Raw genomic sequence first — 16,617 nt, forward strand, 5'->3', positions numbered from 1 at the left:
CCTCCGCTTGACGAGGCCCATATTCTTACGCGGCGCGCCATGGAAACGCAGGGATGGTCTCTTGACTTCGCGTGTCGTTGTTACTCCATTACGCATCGTGGGCCACTCTCATGTCCTTAATTGGTTCGTTCACTAATCTATTTTTGCTTCTATGCCGAGATGAGCTACTCAAAGCATGAATTTCTTCTCTGGAGCTGCTGAGACCCATGCCTTGATGGCGGGTTCAGGTTAGAGCAGACATGAGACTAGGAGCACTAGCATGGGTAAGCTGAAAAAGCTTCGTCAAGCAAATACGCGAGACTGGGCAAAAGCTTATTAGATTGCTGTCGCCACTGTTTCGACCACCCCCTGAGAAACAGTAAAGCATAGACTTGGACATTTATTCCCTAAAGTCCTCACAAACTCTAGTATATTTGTCCTCGACTAACTGATCAGTATCGCGGAATTAACTCAGCTTTCCAGGACTTTCTTGGCGCTCGGATCGGCGGGGCGATCTTCACGTCAGTCATGACGGCCGCGACCCAAGACCGTAACCATGTGTTCAACAACACTTGGATTGCATCATGCCGGGTCGACTTCCCATGAAGAGTGACTTTCCATCTTCACTTGAACTAAGCATTACTCCTCGTAAGTAACAAATCTCTAGCCGACAAAGCTCCGAGTCATATCCTGATGTGCTCAGCACCGTCGTCACAACCTCCCACGAACGTCCTCGTCCTCCTTCACGGTCTCGGAGATACCAACGAACCATTCACGAAGCTTGGTCAACAACTTTCCCTGCCCGAAACTGTGTGTATATCTGTGCAAGCTCCAAACCCTCTCCCTTTCTTCCTCAGTGGCTTCAATTGGAGCGATGACCTCGTCATCGACCAAAATACCCATAAACTAGATGGAGATGTGGGCTTCAAGGTCTCTACTCGCCTCATACTGGATAGCGTAATCTGTGAAGGCCTCATTGGGCAATGTGGCTACAAGGCGCGCGAGATAATAGTCTTCGGATACGGTCAAGGTGCCATGGCTGGATTACAAGCTGCCGCTGAACTTGAAGGAGACGAACTTGGCGGTGTTATCAGCATTGGAGGTGTGCTGCCACTATCGCTGCCTCTGAAAGCCTTGGAGCGGAAGAGCAAGACCCCTGTGTTGGTTTGTAAGGGATCACGCGGCTCTGCAGTCTCTGATAGTGCCATTACAAGGCTTAAGGATGCCTTTGAGTTTTTGCAGCTCCAACAGTGGAATGAGTATGGGGATAAGATGCCAAGAAACCGCGAGGAAATGCTTCCCATTATGCAGTTTTTTGCTAGAAGGTTGCGGAGCACTCGAGGCGTACCTGCTGGCGGCGTGGAACTTACGTGACGTGGATTTTTCCCGACAAGCAAGCAACCTTATACCATGGGCACCAAAGAAAACATGATATGTCTAGCCTAATCTCCTCTACTAGTGTGATGAGGAGACTGGAGACCCTGTATTACTTGCTAGCAGATTCACCCAATTATCAGAGGGCTTAAGAAATCTTTTTGACTCTGTGAATCGGGGATGGGTTAGACGGAACCTACTAGAAACGCAGTCCGCACAGCTTGTTTGAGAGACACAGGTACCGTCACAGAAAACAGCTCTATCTGAACACTTCCTTCATCACTTCACACCCTGCCTTTAATTTGAACCGTGCACAGACCATAGATCCGGCTAAAGCTCGGACCGTATCTCCTACGTCACTTTGTCCAAATAGGTGCTTCGATTTCTCGGACGAACACCCAAACAACCAGTGCAGGCTTCACTGCTTGAAACTCTAGTGGTAAAGCTACCGCCATTATGGCTATTCCGAGGCATTCCCTTCGTGGCTTTCTTGCCTACGCCAAAGGCGCTCTCCGGAGCTCAATTGATTCGAGCCAGAGAGTTACCCTCGTAATTGGGAACGAATCAGCTGGTAGAGGCGCTCCACCCGGAAAAGAGAATTTTATAGCTGACAGTTGCCACAGATCTCGATTCCATGACTTCTTCGGTCTTGTATGCATACCTTCGTTCTATGGCGCCGCCACACAATGCCTTCACACAGCTCTACATTCCTGTGACAAACATACCTTCCTCAGGCCTTCGGCTTCGTCCCGAGTTTCTAGCGCTGTTTACATACGCCAATATCGAACCAAGCCATCTGATAACACTTGATGACCTTCCTGACCTGTCTGTCATACAGTCGAAGCTTCGTCCCGAGAACACAAGATGGATATTGGTTGATCACAATGCCCTCCAAGGCCAACTGGGCCAAATTTACTCCGCTCGCGTGGAAGGGGTGATTGACCATCACGAAGATGAATCCAAAGTACCAGAAGATACGGGTTGTGAGCCTCGCGTAATCACTAAGTCTGGCAGCTGCACTAGCCTTGTCACTGAATATTGTCGGGAGGTCTGGGACTTGCTCTCGGGTTCCGGGACTTCGTCGGGCGCTGCTCACGGACAAGGACACGGCTTGTCAGATGATGTTGCTGTTGTCAAATTTTGGGATGCACAGATTGCCCAATTAGGACTTGCCAGCATTCTCATTGATACAGCAAACCTCGAATCCGAAGACAAGACAACCGAACACGACATCCGAGCAGTCGAATATCTGGAAGCTAAGATCATATCTTGTCCTCAGCTTTCAGCCGAGTTTGACCGCAGCTTGTTCTATAAACGTATTGATTCTGCGAAAAAGGACATTGCAAAGTTAAAGCTGCATGATATACTAAGAAAAGACTTCAAGCAGTGGAACGAAGGGAATCAAAAGCTCGGTATCAGTTCAGTGGTGAAGCCTATTGAATTCATACAAAAAAAAGCATGCGAGGAAGCAAATACCCAACCCTTCGAACCAGCTCACCTTGAAGCGCTACAAAAGTTTTGCAAGGACCAGGACCTTGACCTGTATGCTGTCATGACCACCTCAACATCTCCGGAAGGCCAGTTTCAGCGGGAGCTCCTGGTTTGGGCTTTCAATGATGACGCCATCTCAGCAGCGAAGAAATTTGCCGCTGATGCCAACGAAGAACTGGGACTTGAGGAGTGGTGCGACTCAGACGGCAATGCTCATGAGAATAGTAGTGATGGGCACTGGAGAAAGGTCTGGTGGCAAAGAAAAGTACAGCACAGCAGGAAACGTGTCGCTCCTTTGCTCAGGGAAGCCATGCAACAAGTAGAATGACCTAAGATATAAGGCTAACCGGACGGAGCGCGCGCCACGCGCTGTCTCCTCTCAGCATCTACGAGCGAGGTTGATCTTAGCAGTTTCGACGAAGTGTCACGTTCGAGGGCGAAGCCTGGTTTTAGCGGAGATCAAAGACCTCGTTGCTCGTTTCGCAACATGCTAGGCGCATAACGGCGGTTGGGCAACGTGAGCGTCAGCCCAAATCTGAGATATTTAGGGGCATGTCTCGATGCCCAAACCGAAATGCCATGCGCGACCCCCGGAACTGGTGGAGCGGGGTGGGGACTGACGAGCTCGGCACATGGTGATGGCACCGATGGGTCAGGGACACCGTCTGGGAAGCTTTCAGGGTCCGATGGCATCCCGGTCCCCATCTAAAATCGTCCCGAAAAAAAAGACCCAGGGAGAGGAAGAGAAAAGCAGCCGCATACTCGCGTAGTACAAGGAGTATAGTACAATGAACCACAATACACTATACGGAGTACCGTCTTCAGATTAGATACTTTGAGTTTCGTAATACGAAATGCGTGTCGAGAGTCTCTCACCAGTAGGAAGCAGTGGTATGGCTGCACGCTTCGAATCTGTGTTTGCAGAGGCGATGCTACCCGGGGGCATGTTAGACCGAAGCATGAAAAGCTTTGGAGGGAAAGGCTCGCGAATGGCCGCTGCGAGCTTCATTGGCTTCAGATGGGATCACGGCACAGGCAGTGGTGAGCTCAATTTTAACTTCAATCTAGCGCTGCAGGTTGAGATGAAGTGGGAAACAGTGGTTCTCCACCGGACCTCTCTGTGCGAGTGGGACGCGGTATTTTGGCGTGCAGGACTTTTTTTGACAGCGTCGTCTGCATATGCGCGATGCTCTTGGAGTGCCAACACATCACGCACCGTGCAGGGGCGATCTCAATCTGAACCACTGGCCGCTCGTCACGTCAAGAAACTTGGACGGGGCTGCTTAGCCGACTGGTTGCGGACGACTGCGATGGAATCAGGATGCTCAGCACTGGTGCTGTGGTGTTGCAGTCTCGAAGAGGTCGTCCAGGCTCGAGGGGAGGGTGGCCGCAGAATGGGCCGCCAGACCCTGCGAGCCACAGGCGGGAACGAAGTCGCCGCGATCTGAGAATGAAACGGCGCGCTGATCGAAGAGTCACGACGAGTGCGTTGTCAGCGGCTCGCCGCGGGGATGACTGGTAAAAACCGTGCTTGTCGAGCGTGTCGACCGCGTCTTGCCAGCTGAGGCGACGGTGAGCGTCCTGCACAGTGGAGATGCAACTGGACGAATGCGGCGTCGTTCTGGCGAGGAACACGCTGTGGCAGGGCGATACGCGACCCTGATTCGCGCTCCAGTTCGCAGTGGATGTGCTGGCCTGCAAGTCATCGACTGGGACGCAGCTTTCGTGGGAGAGGGCAGGCGGTCTGCTGTTGCCACCAATCTCGAGCAGGAACATATTTGCGTGGATGCTGTCGCTGCCATCGCACCCAGCACGCCCTCTCTCTGTCTGTCCATCTAGTCCATCGGGCATCTGTCGATTCGCCTGAGGAGAATCGTGACTTGCTGGTTGCTGGGGATAGGTACTCGAGCCGCCCGCGCCTCCCGCCTCGCTTGCCCGGACCGCCTTGTATCGATAACGAAACACGCATCCCGTGCTGGAACTGGAGCAGCGTCTGGGAGAGCCAACGTCTGCTGCCAGCGCACACGTCGCTCTGCCTCCTCAAGACTCCGTTTCCGCCATTCCCTGGCCCCCATCTGGCAGCAGTCATGCTGTGGTAGGCCCTCACAGCTCCCTGGACTGTGTGGGCGACGCCAAACGGCTCTCATCGGGCACTCCTGATGGCGACAGGATGATTAGAAGAACCCAGCACTCCGCCTCGCCGTCGGCGCAGGTTTACTCTACTCCGCGTATGTGGTCTACACACTGTATCCTCAGTCCCTTCCACAGTCCCCTCCCCCGCCCAATAGTCGAGGCTCGGATCAATGCGCTCTGTACGATGAGCTGGCAGGCCCTCACTGACCGTCGCGCTAGCCGTGTCACCGACTATCACCCACGTTTCTTCTAGAAGCCATACCCCCTCGCACTCGACTGATGTCCATGACCCTTCGCACGAGGTCCCGCTCCGCTCTCAGAGTCCGCCCAGGTCGCCTTCACCTCCCCCCTCCAAGCCTGCTCAGTCAATGATGGGAAGTCGACCTGGCGGAGCCCACGACAACAATGAGAGACCGTCCGCCACCGCGACTGCCGTCCAGAGGCCCGTCATTCCTTCCTCGATGTCTGCTCCAGCGGGGCGCCTTCCCCGCCTGCTCCCCGCCGACCTCTCGCACTACACCGACGCGTACCTCCCTACAGCGGCCATCCCGACCTCATCCACGTCGCTAGCCGAGCTCGCCCACTTGATCCGTCTGCAGGGCTATCAGGAGCAGCGCAAGGCCCATTCCCGGGTCCGCCTGCACAGATGGCTCGTCTCGAGCGCTCTTTCCGCACGTCTGGTACATTGCGGAGAGCTCGCTCACCGTACTTTGGTTGACAGCTTTAGGTCAGATGACAAAAAAAGTTTTGCTACCCTGTTTCATGCTCTTCACGACGTTCGGAACTCGTGCGATGCCACTCGCCGATATGCATTGCTGGAGCCTGATTTGGAGTTGGGGAAGTCAAAAAGCATGAGGAACGAAAAGTCTCAGTCTTTTTCCACGTTCATGAATGAGGTTCCTTCCAAAATCCTGGATGACCTGCTCGATTTCATTTCCGAAATCCGCACCAATCCAGATTTCCTTGCTACTCGGATTCTCAATTTGTCTCAGCAAGAGCTGGCTTCCTTGACCACATTTCGTCAGTCTCTAGATCCCATAGATTCTGTTATGGCCATGCAAGCTCGGGGTAAAGCCGTTGGTTCAAGTCACAAGCCCAATCAGCCGCAAGGTCCCACTCCAATTGAGCGCCTGTTGTCGTTCCAAAGACATGACCCCCTGGCTGCTCTCATCTACACCATCTTCGCTAATTCTTCCGGGCCGGACTCTGCCGAGGACCTCCGCCGGACAGACGCCTGGGCTACCACTTGTGCAAAGCTCATCACCGCAGGAAAGCCAGGATGTGACAAGTTCATCATTCATGTTCTGGATGCTTTTGCTGGTATGAGAGAATGGCCTGGAAAAGCCAACTTGGAACTTTACCTCATGCAGGTTCTTCAGGACGGCCAGTTCCTGTTAGAGAAGGCCGAGGAGCAATCCGCACGGCCAGCGTCGCAACCAGTGGCTCGAAGTACTAAGGACACTATTGCAGCCGATGATTTCTATGACAAGGCCGTGAAACGTTTGTTTGAGGTTGTTGATGACGAGCCTAGCGCTGGTGGTATCCCTGAAGGTGTCCTAGAAATTGGCAATGCCATTCTTCGAAAGATGGAGGAGTCTGGTGGTCGCCGTGCTGGAACCCGAACTTTCATCGTGTCTCGCTGGCTTTTCTCTACTTACCTACTGAACGCTATCATTCATCCCGAGGTATGTCTCTTCCTACATATTTGGAGGATAATGCTAATATCCAGACAGAGCCACGGAATCATGATTGGCCACCACATCAGTGAACATGCCCGCCAGAAAATTCTCAAGGAGATTGCCATCCGCGCCCAGAAGCATGTTTTAGACATGACGTACAATTGGTACGATACTCCTTTTGGATTTCCGTACCTTTCGTTAGCTAATGTTTTAATTAGGAAACAAGGAGTTCCCATTCTCCCAGAGATTCGGGTCCACATTGACAATATCTTGGCTAGGTTCAAGCATTCTAAGTCCAATTCTAAGCCCGTTCTTCTTCCCGCAAAGGCCATTACTTCACCACGGGAAACCGTAGAGGTCCAACCTTTCATTGTAGTCTGTCCATCTGACATCATCACTCTGGTCAACACCCTCTTTCCAGAACGCCGTCCGCCGTCTAGCCACTTTGAAAAAGACCTCCGTAGCCGGACTGGTCTTACTTCATCTGCCTCGTCGATTTCAGGGATCTCGATGCCTTTCCGACCTAGTTCTATCTCCGCTGGTGATGCGAGCTCAATTCTCAGTCAAAGCGCCTCTTCAATGACCAGTGACACCACATCTAGGGAGCCATTATTGGACTCTTCCGGCCAGCCGATCGATCGCCACACATTGCCCCCTGAGGAAAATTACATTGAGAAGGCCAAAATCGCACCCACAGAGGACTACGGAAGGCGTCTTAGAATGGCATGTTCTGAAATGTCCCGAATCCTGGGCATGGATGCCTGCTCCGGCTCATGTCACCCTTGTGCTGAGAGATGGGCTGTCCTTTATATTTCACCTGATGGCAAGCACCTCAAACCCCGAATGCGAAAAGATGCGGACGATGAGGATGAACATGATGACGATTCACCCGAGAGTGACAGCAGTGATGACGAAGGGGCGTCAGACCGGCTTGACCTTGAGAGCGACTACCATCAGCTGAAAGAGGCAATTGCTAAACTCGTCGAAGAGTATGAGATCCCAAAGGAACTTGCACCGGAAAGCGAGTCGAAGAATTTCAGCAATCGAACTTCAACCCATCGCCGAGACTCTAGAGGAGGACGTGCAGCTAGGAGAGATGGTGATTCTCTGGGATCCAGGAACCCATACAATAGCCAAAGCCAGAGCCAGCTGACAAACCTTATTGCAAGCCAACGGAATATACAAGCCCGCCATCGCTCTCCGCAGCAACCAAGGAGTAGCAGCAACCCGCAGCCAGTAGAGAGTCAGGACAAGACCTCCGTGCTTGTAACCATGCTGGAGGCTGCAATGTACCAGTGCCAGGCCCGCTCTGACTTTGTTAACGCCCACCTCTACTACAAGACTCTGCAGACCCTCCGGAAATTAACTTCCCCCTCGTTAATAAAGAATGGCTATGCTGCACTGTTAAATTACTTCTGTCGAGGGCCTCGGGACTCTCTTGGGAAGTCTGCATCCGCCATTGAAGAATTTGAGGCCTGGTTTGTTTGGCTTAAACAGTCACAGGAGCGTCACGATGCCGCCATTGAAGAGATGATGATGGCACTAAAGAATTTGCGAGACAAGATGTGGTACATTACAGATGTTCGGAACTCTGCAGGCTACGAGGAAGCTAAGAATGTTGCAATTGCCTTAAAGATCATGGGACAACCCACAAGGACTCTGGACGGCAAACCGATCCAGACAAACCGACCACGGAATTTTTCCAAATCTTCCACCAACAATTTCTTGCTGAAGACAGAAGCCCAAGTTGTCGATATCATGGCTGCTCCCCAAGACTTTGGTGGGCCCAACAAGCTTTCGGACGAGCAGTCCGATATAACGCTAAAATGGCTCAACCAATACAGCGTCGAGAACTTCTGTAAGGGCGAGGAACGAATCCACCGTTTCTGCCTTGAGGTCGACAAGTGTGTGAACAAGCTTGTTGGTGATGGTATGATGGATGGCCCGGTGCTTTGGTCCAGCGAGCTCTATCGACGTGACAAGGAAGTTCTCGACAGCGGGCGCCAGAAAGGTGATCTATTCCTCACTGGCGTTGGAACTCTCTCCATTGCTGGCGATGAAGAATACGAAACGCAAGGTCGGCCCGTCTCTCGCAGCCTTGATTTCGCCCAACGTCCCAGTCAGAGTAGCTTGCGATCCATTTCAAATCGCAATGGTTCACAGCAAAGCTTCGACTCAAGTCCCTGGGGTCGGAATCTCATGGATTCTCAAGATTATTTTGGAGGCCACAGTCCTGTCCTCACAATCGACTCAACGGCCACATTCTGGTCTCCTTTCCAGACTCAAGCACAATCTCCAACCAGCGCAACCAGCATTCGCCCACGAACTGCCTCGTCCTCGAAGGGCACTGTTATGCTGAAGCAATCAGCGAGTGTCAACGAAGACAAACGACGATTCTTGCTAGATCTGAAACAAACATTGACGGGATTGCTTTTGAGTGACCTCGGGACCATGGTCTTCGGTCATGGAAGCGAGACCGATGCTTGGTTCTCTGGCGATCTCGGTGAAGATTGTCTCCACCGTAAAGAAGAGGAAGAACGTCGTCGAAAGAGACAACTAGCTCGTAAGAAGAGCATGAAGAACATTCGCAATGCCACCCGGTCTGACACCCGCAACGGCCCGCTTGAGACTCTTGGACGCAATGAGAGGAGCCAAGCAGCCCCACCCGTTGCAACACTCCAACACGCTGCAGCATCTGATCCCCATCACTCTGCCAGCGAGCACTCAACCTCGAGTGACGCTACTTCGCGATCTACGGGTATGGCTGCTGCCAAGAAGGCCGGATTGCTGGAATTCCCATACAATGTCGCCTTCCGCCGCCTTTTGAACAAGTTTGCTACACATCCTAATCCATTCTCTAAACTTCATGCTCTGTATGAGCTTGAACTTCTTATAATCGCCTCTTTAAGTTCACGCTCCGGCCGGTCTTATAACAACCGTCGAGATACTCTACCGGCCGTTCCTCAATCACCAACACTGGGCGCCATGCCGGAGCTAAGCTCACGTCAACCTGCAGCCCAAGTATCTCGTGCCCAGAATCTCGAAGAAGCCATTGCGAATTGTGAAGAGCGCCGTTCACATAGCATGACAAACCTCCACGGTGCTGGGACAGCTTCTCCATTGCCCCACCGTAGCGGGACACGCTCACCTGTCGGCCCTCCAAGCACGGACATGATTGTGGAAGTCCTTCAAGGCCTTTTCCGCGATCCTGATATTCGACCAAAGACTCTCTTCCGAGACTTGCAGTTCATTGCGTCTTTCGTTCCGGCGCAGATGCTCGACAAGACAGCTCGTGGGAAGGCATTTTGGGATGTTGGCCTTGCCGCCTTAGGCTTGAAGCAAGATGTCTGCCGTATCATGGTGGAAATTGTCGACGACATTGTCGCACAGAACTCCAAGAGGGACCCAATCATCCAGCAGCAGAACGGAAGTGCATCCCAACAGCCAGGCACAGCGTCAGTATCTAGCAGCGCACCATCAATCGACGAGCCGTCTTCCCGCTACACGATGGAAGACGCTGCTCGGATGCTTCTCATCACCGCCAGAGAGGGTGATGCGGTTGCCGAACGTGAGCTCGCCATCTTTTACCTCACCTCCCCGGAGCTACTACAACGCGCTATTCTCCCTCTCACAAAGCCTCGCGATGTCTTCAAGACCGAACTCTTGAACCGCGACAGAAAGGCCTCGGGCGATACTGCGCGAAGCGATCCCATGACCATGTGTGTGGCACAGCATTGGATGGAGCAGAGCAAGCGTGGCGGCGATCAGCTTGCAACGAAATATCTTAGAGCTAGAGATGAGCTTGACCGGATTTCTTAAGCTTGTCGTCATACACGATCGTGACGATTTACTATCATTTTCCTATCCCTTTTCAGCAATGATATACCCCAAGCCCCTTTCCCACCTACATTCATCTACATTTTATCCTTGCCTTTATTTAGCTAGTGCTTTGCCTTTCCTCTCCCTGTTTTGAACTACTGTGTGCTACTTGCACGCATTATTACCCCGCTTATGGATAACGGCCTATCTGCCTACCTACTTGCTTGCTTGCATAGCGAGGAGTTGCTTTTTTCTGTTCTGCTCTTCGCCGCATTATTCCCACAAACCCGTTGTTATACTTCCATCACCACCACACACCTAACCTTCACTTCATATCCCCACAACTGCAATATTAGTCTTCGTTTCTATCGTACAATCTTGCACTTGATACAGATACTAGGCGAAGGTTAGGATAAGGCGTGCAAATCAAATTGGCATTCTTCTTTCATACATATCATATACCTTTTCATGAATACTTCTCTCCCATGACGACTTTGTAGATTTTCTTAGTCTGGATGGATGGTTTTGGGTTCGGTAGGATGAATTACGGCCGACATTTCCCTTTGGAAGAAGGATATCATAGGATTGTTGAGGTGAGATGATAGAAGAGAGGATGAGGGGTGAGGATGATAAATGGTAGATGGGGCCGGGGAGAGGAATTGTGTATGCTAGCTGGAATAAGAAGAGAACAGATACTATAACGAATCTTATTGAGCTGTCTGGGTGGATTGGATCAGCTGGGTGGCAGATCAGATGAGTGGCTGAGTATGTTATAATGATATTGCTGTTGACGTTAGTAGTTGTAGATTTCTTGGGGATTACAGGATGGAATGGTAACTTGAGATAGCATAGGATAGGATAGGTTATGTTAGGAAATGGGATAATATCGGAATTTATGGTGCGAGCTGCTTAGTTTGATTTGTGATTGTGTCTACAGGTAGTCCCGCCACACTTTTACCTTGCCAACTAAGAAACTCTTTGTTAGCCTACGCTTGTTAGTAAGTTTAGTAATTAGTTAGTTATGTTAATTAACTATAGGTTATTTAGTTAATCTCTTTTATAAAGCCCATACCCTAAGCAAGCCACTGTAACGTGCTCTATTTGCCTAAAAGAGCAGCAAGAAATAAGTAATATAGCTATAAACATATTAAAAAAAAGTAGTTGCTAACTACTTAAAGTATTCTTTTAAGCTAGAAGCTTTAATAATATGTAAAGAATAATCTAATAACGTACTTCACAGGCGAGTTGCTCACACACCTAAGTTGCTCACTTTTGCTAAGACCCCACCCTAACAAACTCTATTATAGCCTATAACAACCTGCTCTAGCACTATATAGTACAGTATAGCCTAGAATATTATTTAGATACTACTTTTACTTCTTACTTACACATTTATGTGTTATGCCTAGTCTAATTGCACTATCTACAGCGCCTTTAAGATAGCTTACTTATTTTAGCTTATACTTACTTCTTTACCTTCTTTTTATTACTGCGCGCTTTAAACTCTTTTAAAGCTATTAAGTGTAAGCTTTTTTTAATTATTAAGGTTTTTTTTACTTTAATTTACTTTTTTTTATATAATTTATATTATGTAGCAGCTTTATTAGCTGCTTAAAGCTTAGTAATTTTTTATTACACTAATACTAGCTTATGTGTAATTATTACTACTTTTTTTAAAACCTTTTTAAACACTTTAACTATAAAAGTTAGTAAACTATTTATATACTTTTAAATTTTTATTTTTATAAGTGTCCGTACGCAGCAGCAGCGTCGCGGCCTGGATACAAGCGATCGCGCACAAGCAGGATCACGTATCTATGTTACATGATGCTTGTGCGCGAACCTCTGTGCACAAACATCTAGATATCCCCCTTTTCCTCTATATAAAGGAAAGATAAGAGTAATAGAACTAGAAATATATTACTTTTACTTTACTTACCTTATACACTATGCACACTGTATACTACTCTTACTTTTGCTACTTAAGTGCTTATACTATAAGCAGCTAGCTATTAAAGCCTATTTAACACTAATTAGTAGTTAATTTAATTAACTATAAATTAGTAAAAGTAATAATAAAGTACTTATACTTTATAAAGTACTTTGTTTTGTTACTTATTTTTTAGAAAAAGTAATAATAAAGCACTTACACTTTATAAGGTACTTTGTTTAGTTACTTATTTTTTAAAATAGTAGATTAATTCTTTACATTATATAGTAAGCTCTGCTACTGTACAAAGTAAGAAGAAGATAGTATAAAATGTATACTAAAAGCTATTAAAGCTGCACAACCTAGCAGCTAGACAACAGCAGTACCTATGTAATCTACTATATAAGTAATTAACTTTATGCTTTATAAAGCACTTTATTTTGTTACTTATCTTTTAAAAAAAGTAATAATAAAGCACTTACACTTTATAAAGTACTTTATTTAGTTACTTATTTTTTAGAATAGTAAATTAATTCTTTACATTATATAGTAAGCTCTACTACTATATAAAGTAAAAAGAAGATAGTGTAAGGCGCACACTAAAGCTATTAAAGCTGCATAACTTAGTAGCTAGATAACAGCAGTACTTATATAATTTACTAAAAAAGTAATTAACTATACTATTATAATAAAATCTTATTAGCAACTAATAACTCTATGTAATAATAAAAAGAATAAGAAATAATTCTTATTATATAAATAACTTATAAAAAATATAAGAATATTAAAAGTAACACTATAAAATAAAACTAGCCTAAAGTACTAAAATAATAAAATTAACATATTAAAAGCTTTAATAAGCTTATAAACTTAATTATATGTAAGTTATATAATTACTAATTTATGCATAATAACTTAAAAAGGCGCTACTTTTTTAAGTTTATATATAAAGAATTTTAAAAAATAAACACTATAAAACTTTTTAGCACTTAGCTATATATTTAAAAAGAAGCTTATATAAGTGCTAAAAAATAAAAAAATTACACTATAGCTAGGTAATAAAGGTACCTAAGCCTAGAAGCTGTATAATATAGTATAAAAAAAAGTAATTACACTAAAAAAGCTTTATACATAACCTTTATTACTATATAAGGCTTTGCATAGAAGTAGACTAAACATAATGCTGCTATTAACACTAAATATACTAGCATTACCTGCTTCTACACCTTAGCTAGCACTACACTAATTACTGTACAAACAATACATGCCACCCTACCTAACGCCTGCTCCACACCCTTAATTGTACACACCACCGCCTGCAGTAGTGTATGCACTACTAATACCACCTGCATAATCTATACTACATTACAGCCTGTACAAACTTCTACTTTAAAAAGAAACTACTAAAGAAAAACTTTTAGTAAATAAAATTATATAATTTTAAAAAGTATAAAAAAAAATAATAACTATATAAGTTAACTATATAACATTTTTATAAATAAAATAAAAATCTTTATTAATTTATGTTAATAGCTAAATATTTAAAAAACTTAGTACACAAACATCTTTCTAGATATCCTAAAAGGTTAGGTAAATATGTACTATATATATAACATAGGCTTTAGATATAACTAGAAGCATTTATATAACACTTTAAGTAGTTACTTTAACACTAATATAAACTATAGCTAGTACTAGATAAACTAGATAATAATAACTTTTATATAATACTAATAAAAAAACTTTAATAAGAGTTTATATAAAGTTTTTAAAGCAATAATTAATAAGCTTACACTTATATAAAAAGCACTAAAAATAAAATTCTAAGAAGATGTTTTACTGCACACTACTATTATATAAGCCTATTAAGAATAACTAGAACTAAAACATGCTATGTTTACTATTAAGCTTTTATATAAAGCTTTATTTAGTAACTTATAAGCATTACTTTAAGTTACTATAAACTAAAAAGTAAACTAATACCTCTAAAAACTACTTAATGTATACTACATAAACTGCTAATATAACTCTGCATAATAAGAGTTTATATAATAAAAAAGAATAATATAGAAGATCTTTATCTAAGTTTAGGCTATAATCTAAAGACAACTACACATAAATAAAGAAGTGCTTTGTCTACTATAAAAAAAATATTAGTTATTAAACTACTTTTATAATAACTGTACATAAGTAAAGAACTAGTATGTTACTTTATATAAAGATTTTTATAATAAAACTTTATTATGTAAAGCTATTACTTTATATATCTAAAACTTTAAAAGTTACTCTAAGAAAAAAAATAATTTACATAATATAAAAAAAATAAAATAAAAAAGTAAGAATGCTAAAAAAGCTATTAACTACTTTACCTTTACTACCTATTTATACTGTGTAACAGAAGAGGACATCTATAGCATTAAACCTAAGAAATATGCTAAGTAGTTTATCCTTAATAACTAATACTATATAGTATACTAAAGCAAACTATAAAACATAAGTGTAGTAAAAATCTCTACTATTAATAAGTTTTAACTTAAGGTGTATATATAAAAGAACTTATATATAAAAATTAATTAAACACTTAGCTAAATAAATATTAGCTTTAAAAGCTAGACACTAAAGAAATTAATTAGTACTATATAAATCTAGAACCTAATTAGTCTAGTTACATACTATATTTTAAAAACTTTAACACTATTTTTACTATTACTAGTAAATGCTAATTAACTTAAGGCATACTTTAATAATGTTTTAAATATTATTATATGTAAAGATAAAACTACTATACTTATTATATAAAAATAAAGACACTTTTTTTAATATTAGTAAAAAAAAATTTATGTTTTTTTTTACTAAATTAAAACTCTACTACCTCTACTGCTAATTTAGACACCTCTGCATAAAAAGACTCTAGAAGATGCTAACTAGCGCTAGCTATAATATTAATGCTGTAGTGCTAGAAAAGATTAAGAAGTTTTACTACTTCTACTAATTATATAACTAGGCCTTATTTCTAAAATCTATGTCTATATAAGATACTTAGGATGTATTATGCAAATGCTAAATTAACACTTATTAAAAACTTTTAAACTATATTATGCATAACTTTAGTATAAACTTTACTTTAAAGAATTTTTAAGCTTATGTAAAAATTATAAAAGCTACATGTAAGTAGATGCCTATAAAAGCATATTAAGTAGTTAGAAAAATTAAGCGCGCATATATACTTTTTTAATAAGTGTTTAACATTCTAAAGACTAAGCTAGGTAACTATATAAATAATAAGGCTATTTTATAGATAGTAGTTAAAGCTCTAAACAACATAGCTAGCCTACATAGTCTAGTACCTATACTGCTAGTTTTTAGAGCATACCTAAGAATTAACCTAGACTCTCTACTATTACTAAACATTATTATATAAGTAAGTGCTGTATAAAAAGTAATAAAGATACTTTAAAAAGACTATATAAAAGTAAATATTAATTATATAATTAACACTTATAATAGCTTTATAATATATAAAGTTCTTAACCTTTCTCTTAGCTTAAAGATTATAGCATAAAAAAAGAAAAAAAGCTAGACTAGCCTATATAAGATTAAAAGTATTAAAGAAAAAAACATTATTATTAAAAAAAAATAGCCTACTAAAGCTTTAATATACACAAGTTAAACTATACTATAAAGAAAAAAAAATAACTTACTTATAATAAATAACTTAAATAAACTAATTTCTATATAAAAGAATTCTTTAAAAAAAAGAAAAAAAAAACAGCTTTATAAAAATATTATAAAAGTAAAACTAAAGCCTACTATAGACTAAGCCTTTTAAGATAGTAATACTACACTAGTGTAAAAAAAAATAGAGATACTAAAAAAAGTAAAAAGTAAAAAAAACTTACATAAAGTCTAGACTAAGTATTTTTAACCTAAAAAAAAAAATAATTAGGCCTTATTTATTAAGCTTTATATAAATAGTGTAATTACTATATTTAAAAAACTATTTAAAAAATTAAACTATATAGAGATAAACACTTTAATTACTAACAGCACTTTTAAAGTTATAGTGTATAACTTAATAAAGTATAAAAGTTAGATTTTTAACCTGTCACAGTATCCTCCCTAGATCCTAGACATAACTGTATTAGACGCGTACTAGAGTATTATTAGTGCACGTCTAACATAAACACAACACAACATAGACATAAACTTAAG

The 16,617-nt window shown here is 43.0% G+C and overlaps 3 protein-coding genes across 3 annotated transcripts; all 3 read left to right on the forward strand.

The window, feature by feature from the left end:
- Positions 1-539: 539 nt before the first annotated feature.
- BDR25DRAFT_295580 (phospholipase/Carboxylesteras-like protein) lies at positions 540-1,455 on the forward strand. Its single transcript, XM_033688857.1, has 2 exons — positions 540-627; positions 683-1,455. Exons 1-2 carry the CDS (start codon positions 564-566, stop codon positions 1,351-1,353), a joined length of 735 nt encoding a protein of 244 aa, XP_033541987.1. The 5' UTR covers positions 540-563; the 3' UTR covers positions 1,354-1,455.
- A 306-nt stretch (positions 1,456-1,761) lies between these two features.
- Positions 1,762-3,365, forward strand: BDR25DRAFT_295581 (DHH phosphoesterase; the record flags this gene model as incomplete). Its single annotated transcript, XM_033688858.1, has 3 exons — positions 1,762-1,924; positions 1,977-3,163; positions 3,339-3,365. Exons 1-3 carry the CDS (start codon positions 1,810-1,812, stop codon positions 3,363-3,365), a joined length of 1,329 nt encoding a protein of 442 aa, XP_033541988.1. The 5' UTR covers positions 1,762-1,809.
- Positions 3,366-4,665: 1,300 nt separating this feature from the next.
- Positions 4,666-10,571, forward strand: BDR25DRAFT_91094 (uncharacterized protein). The gene is made up of 4 exons (XM_033699230.1): positions 4,666-5,072; positions 5,197-6,662; positions 6,711-6,820; positions 6,875-10,571. The coding sequence occupies exons 1-4, from the start codon at positions 5,015-5,017 to the stop codon at positions 10,473-10,475; spliced, it is 5,235 nt and encodes a 1,744-aa protein (XP_033541989.1). The 5' UTR covers positions 4,666-5,014; the 3' UTR covers positions 10,476-10,571.
- The last annotated feature ends 6,046 nt before the right edge of the window (positions 10,572-16,617 follow it).

Source organism: Lindgomyces ingoldianus, assembly GCF_010093535.1.
Source record: "Lindgomyces ingoldianus strain ATCC 200398 unplaced genomic scaffold BDR25scaffold_40, whole genome shotgun sequence".
In the NCBI taxonomy this organism is placed as follows: Eukaryota; Fungi; Ascomycota; class Dothideomycetes; order Pleosporales; family Lindgomycetaceae; genus Lindgomyces; species Lindgomyces ingoldianus.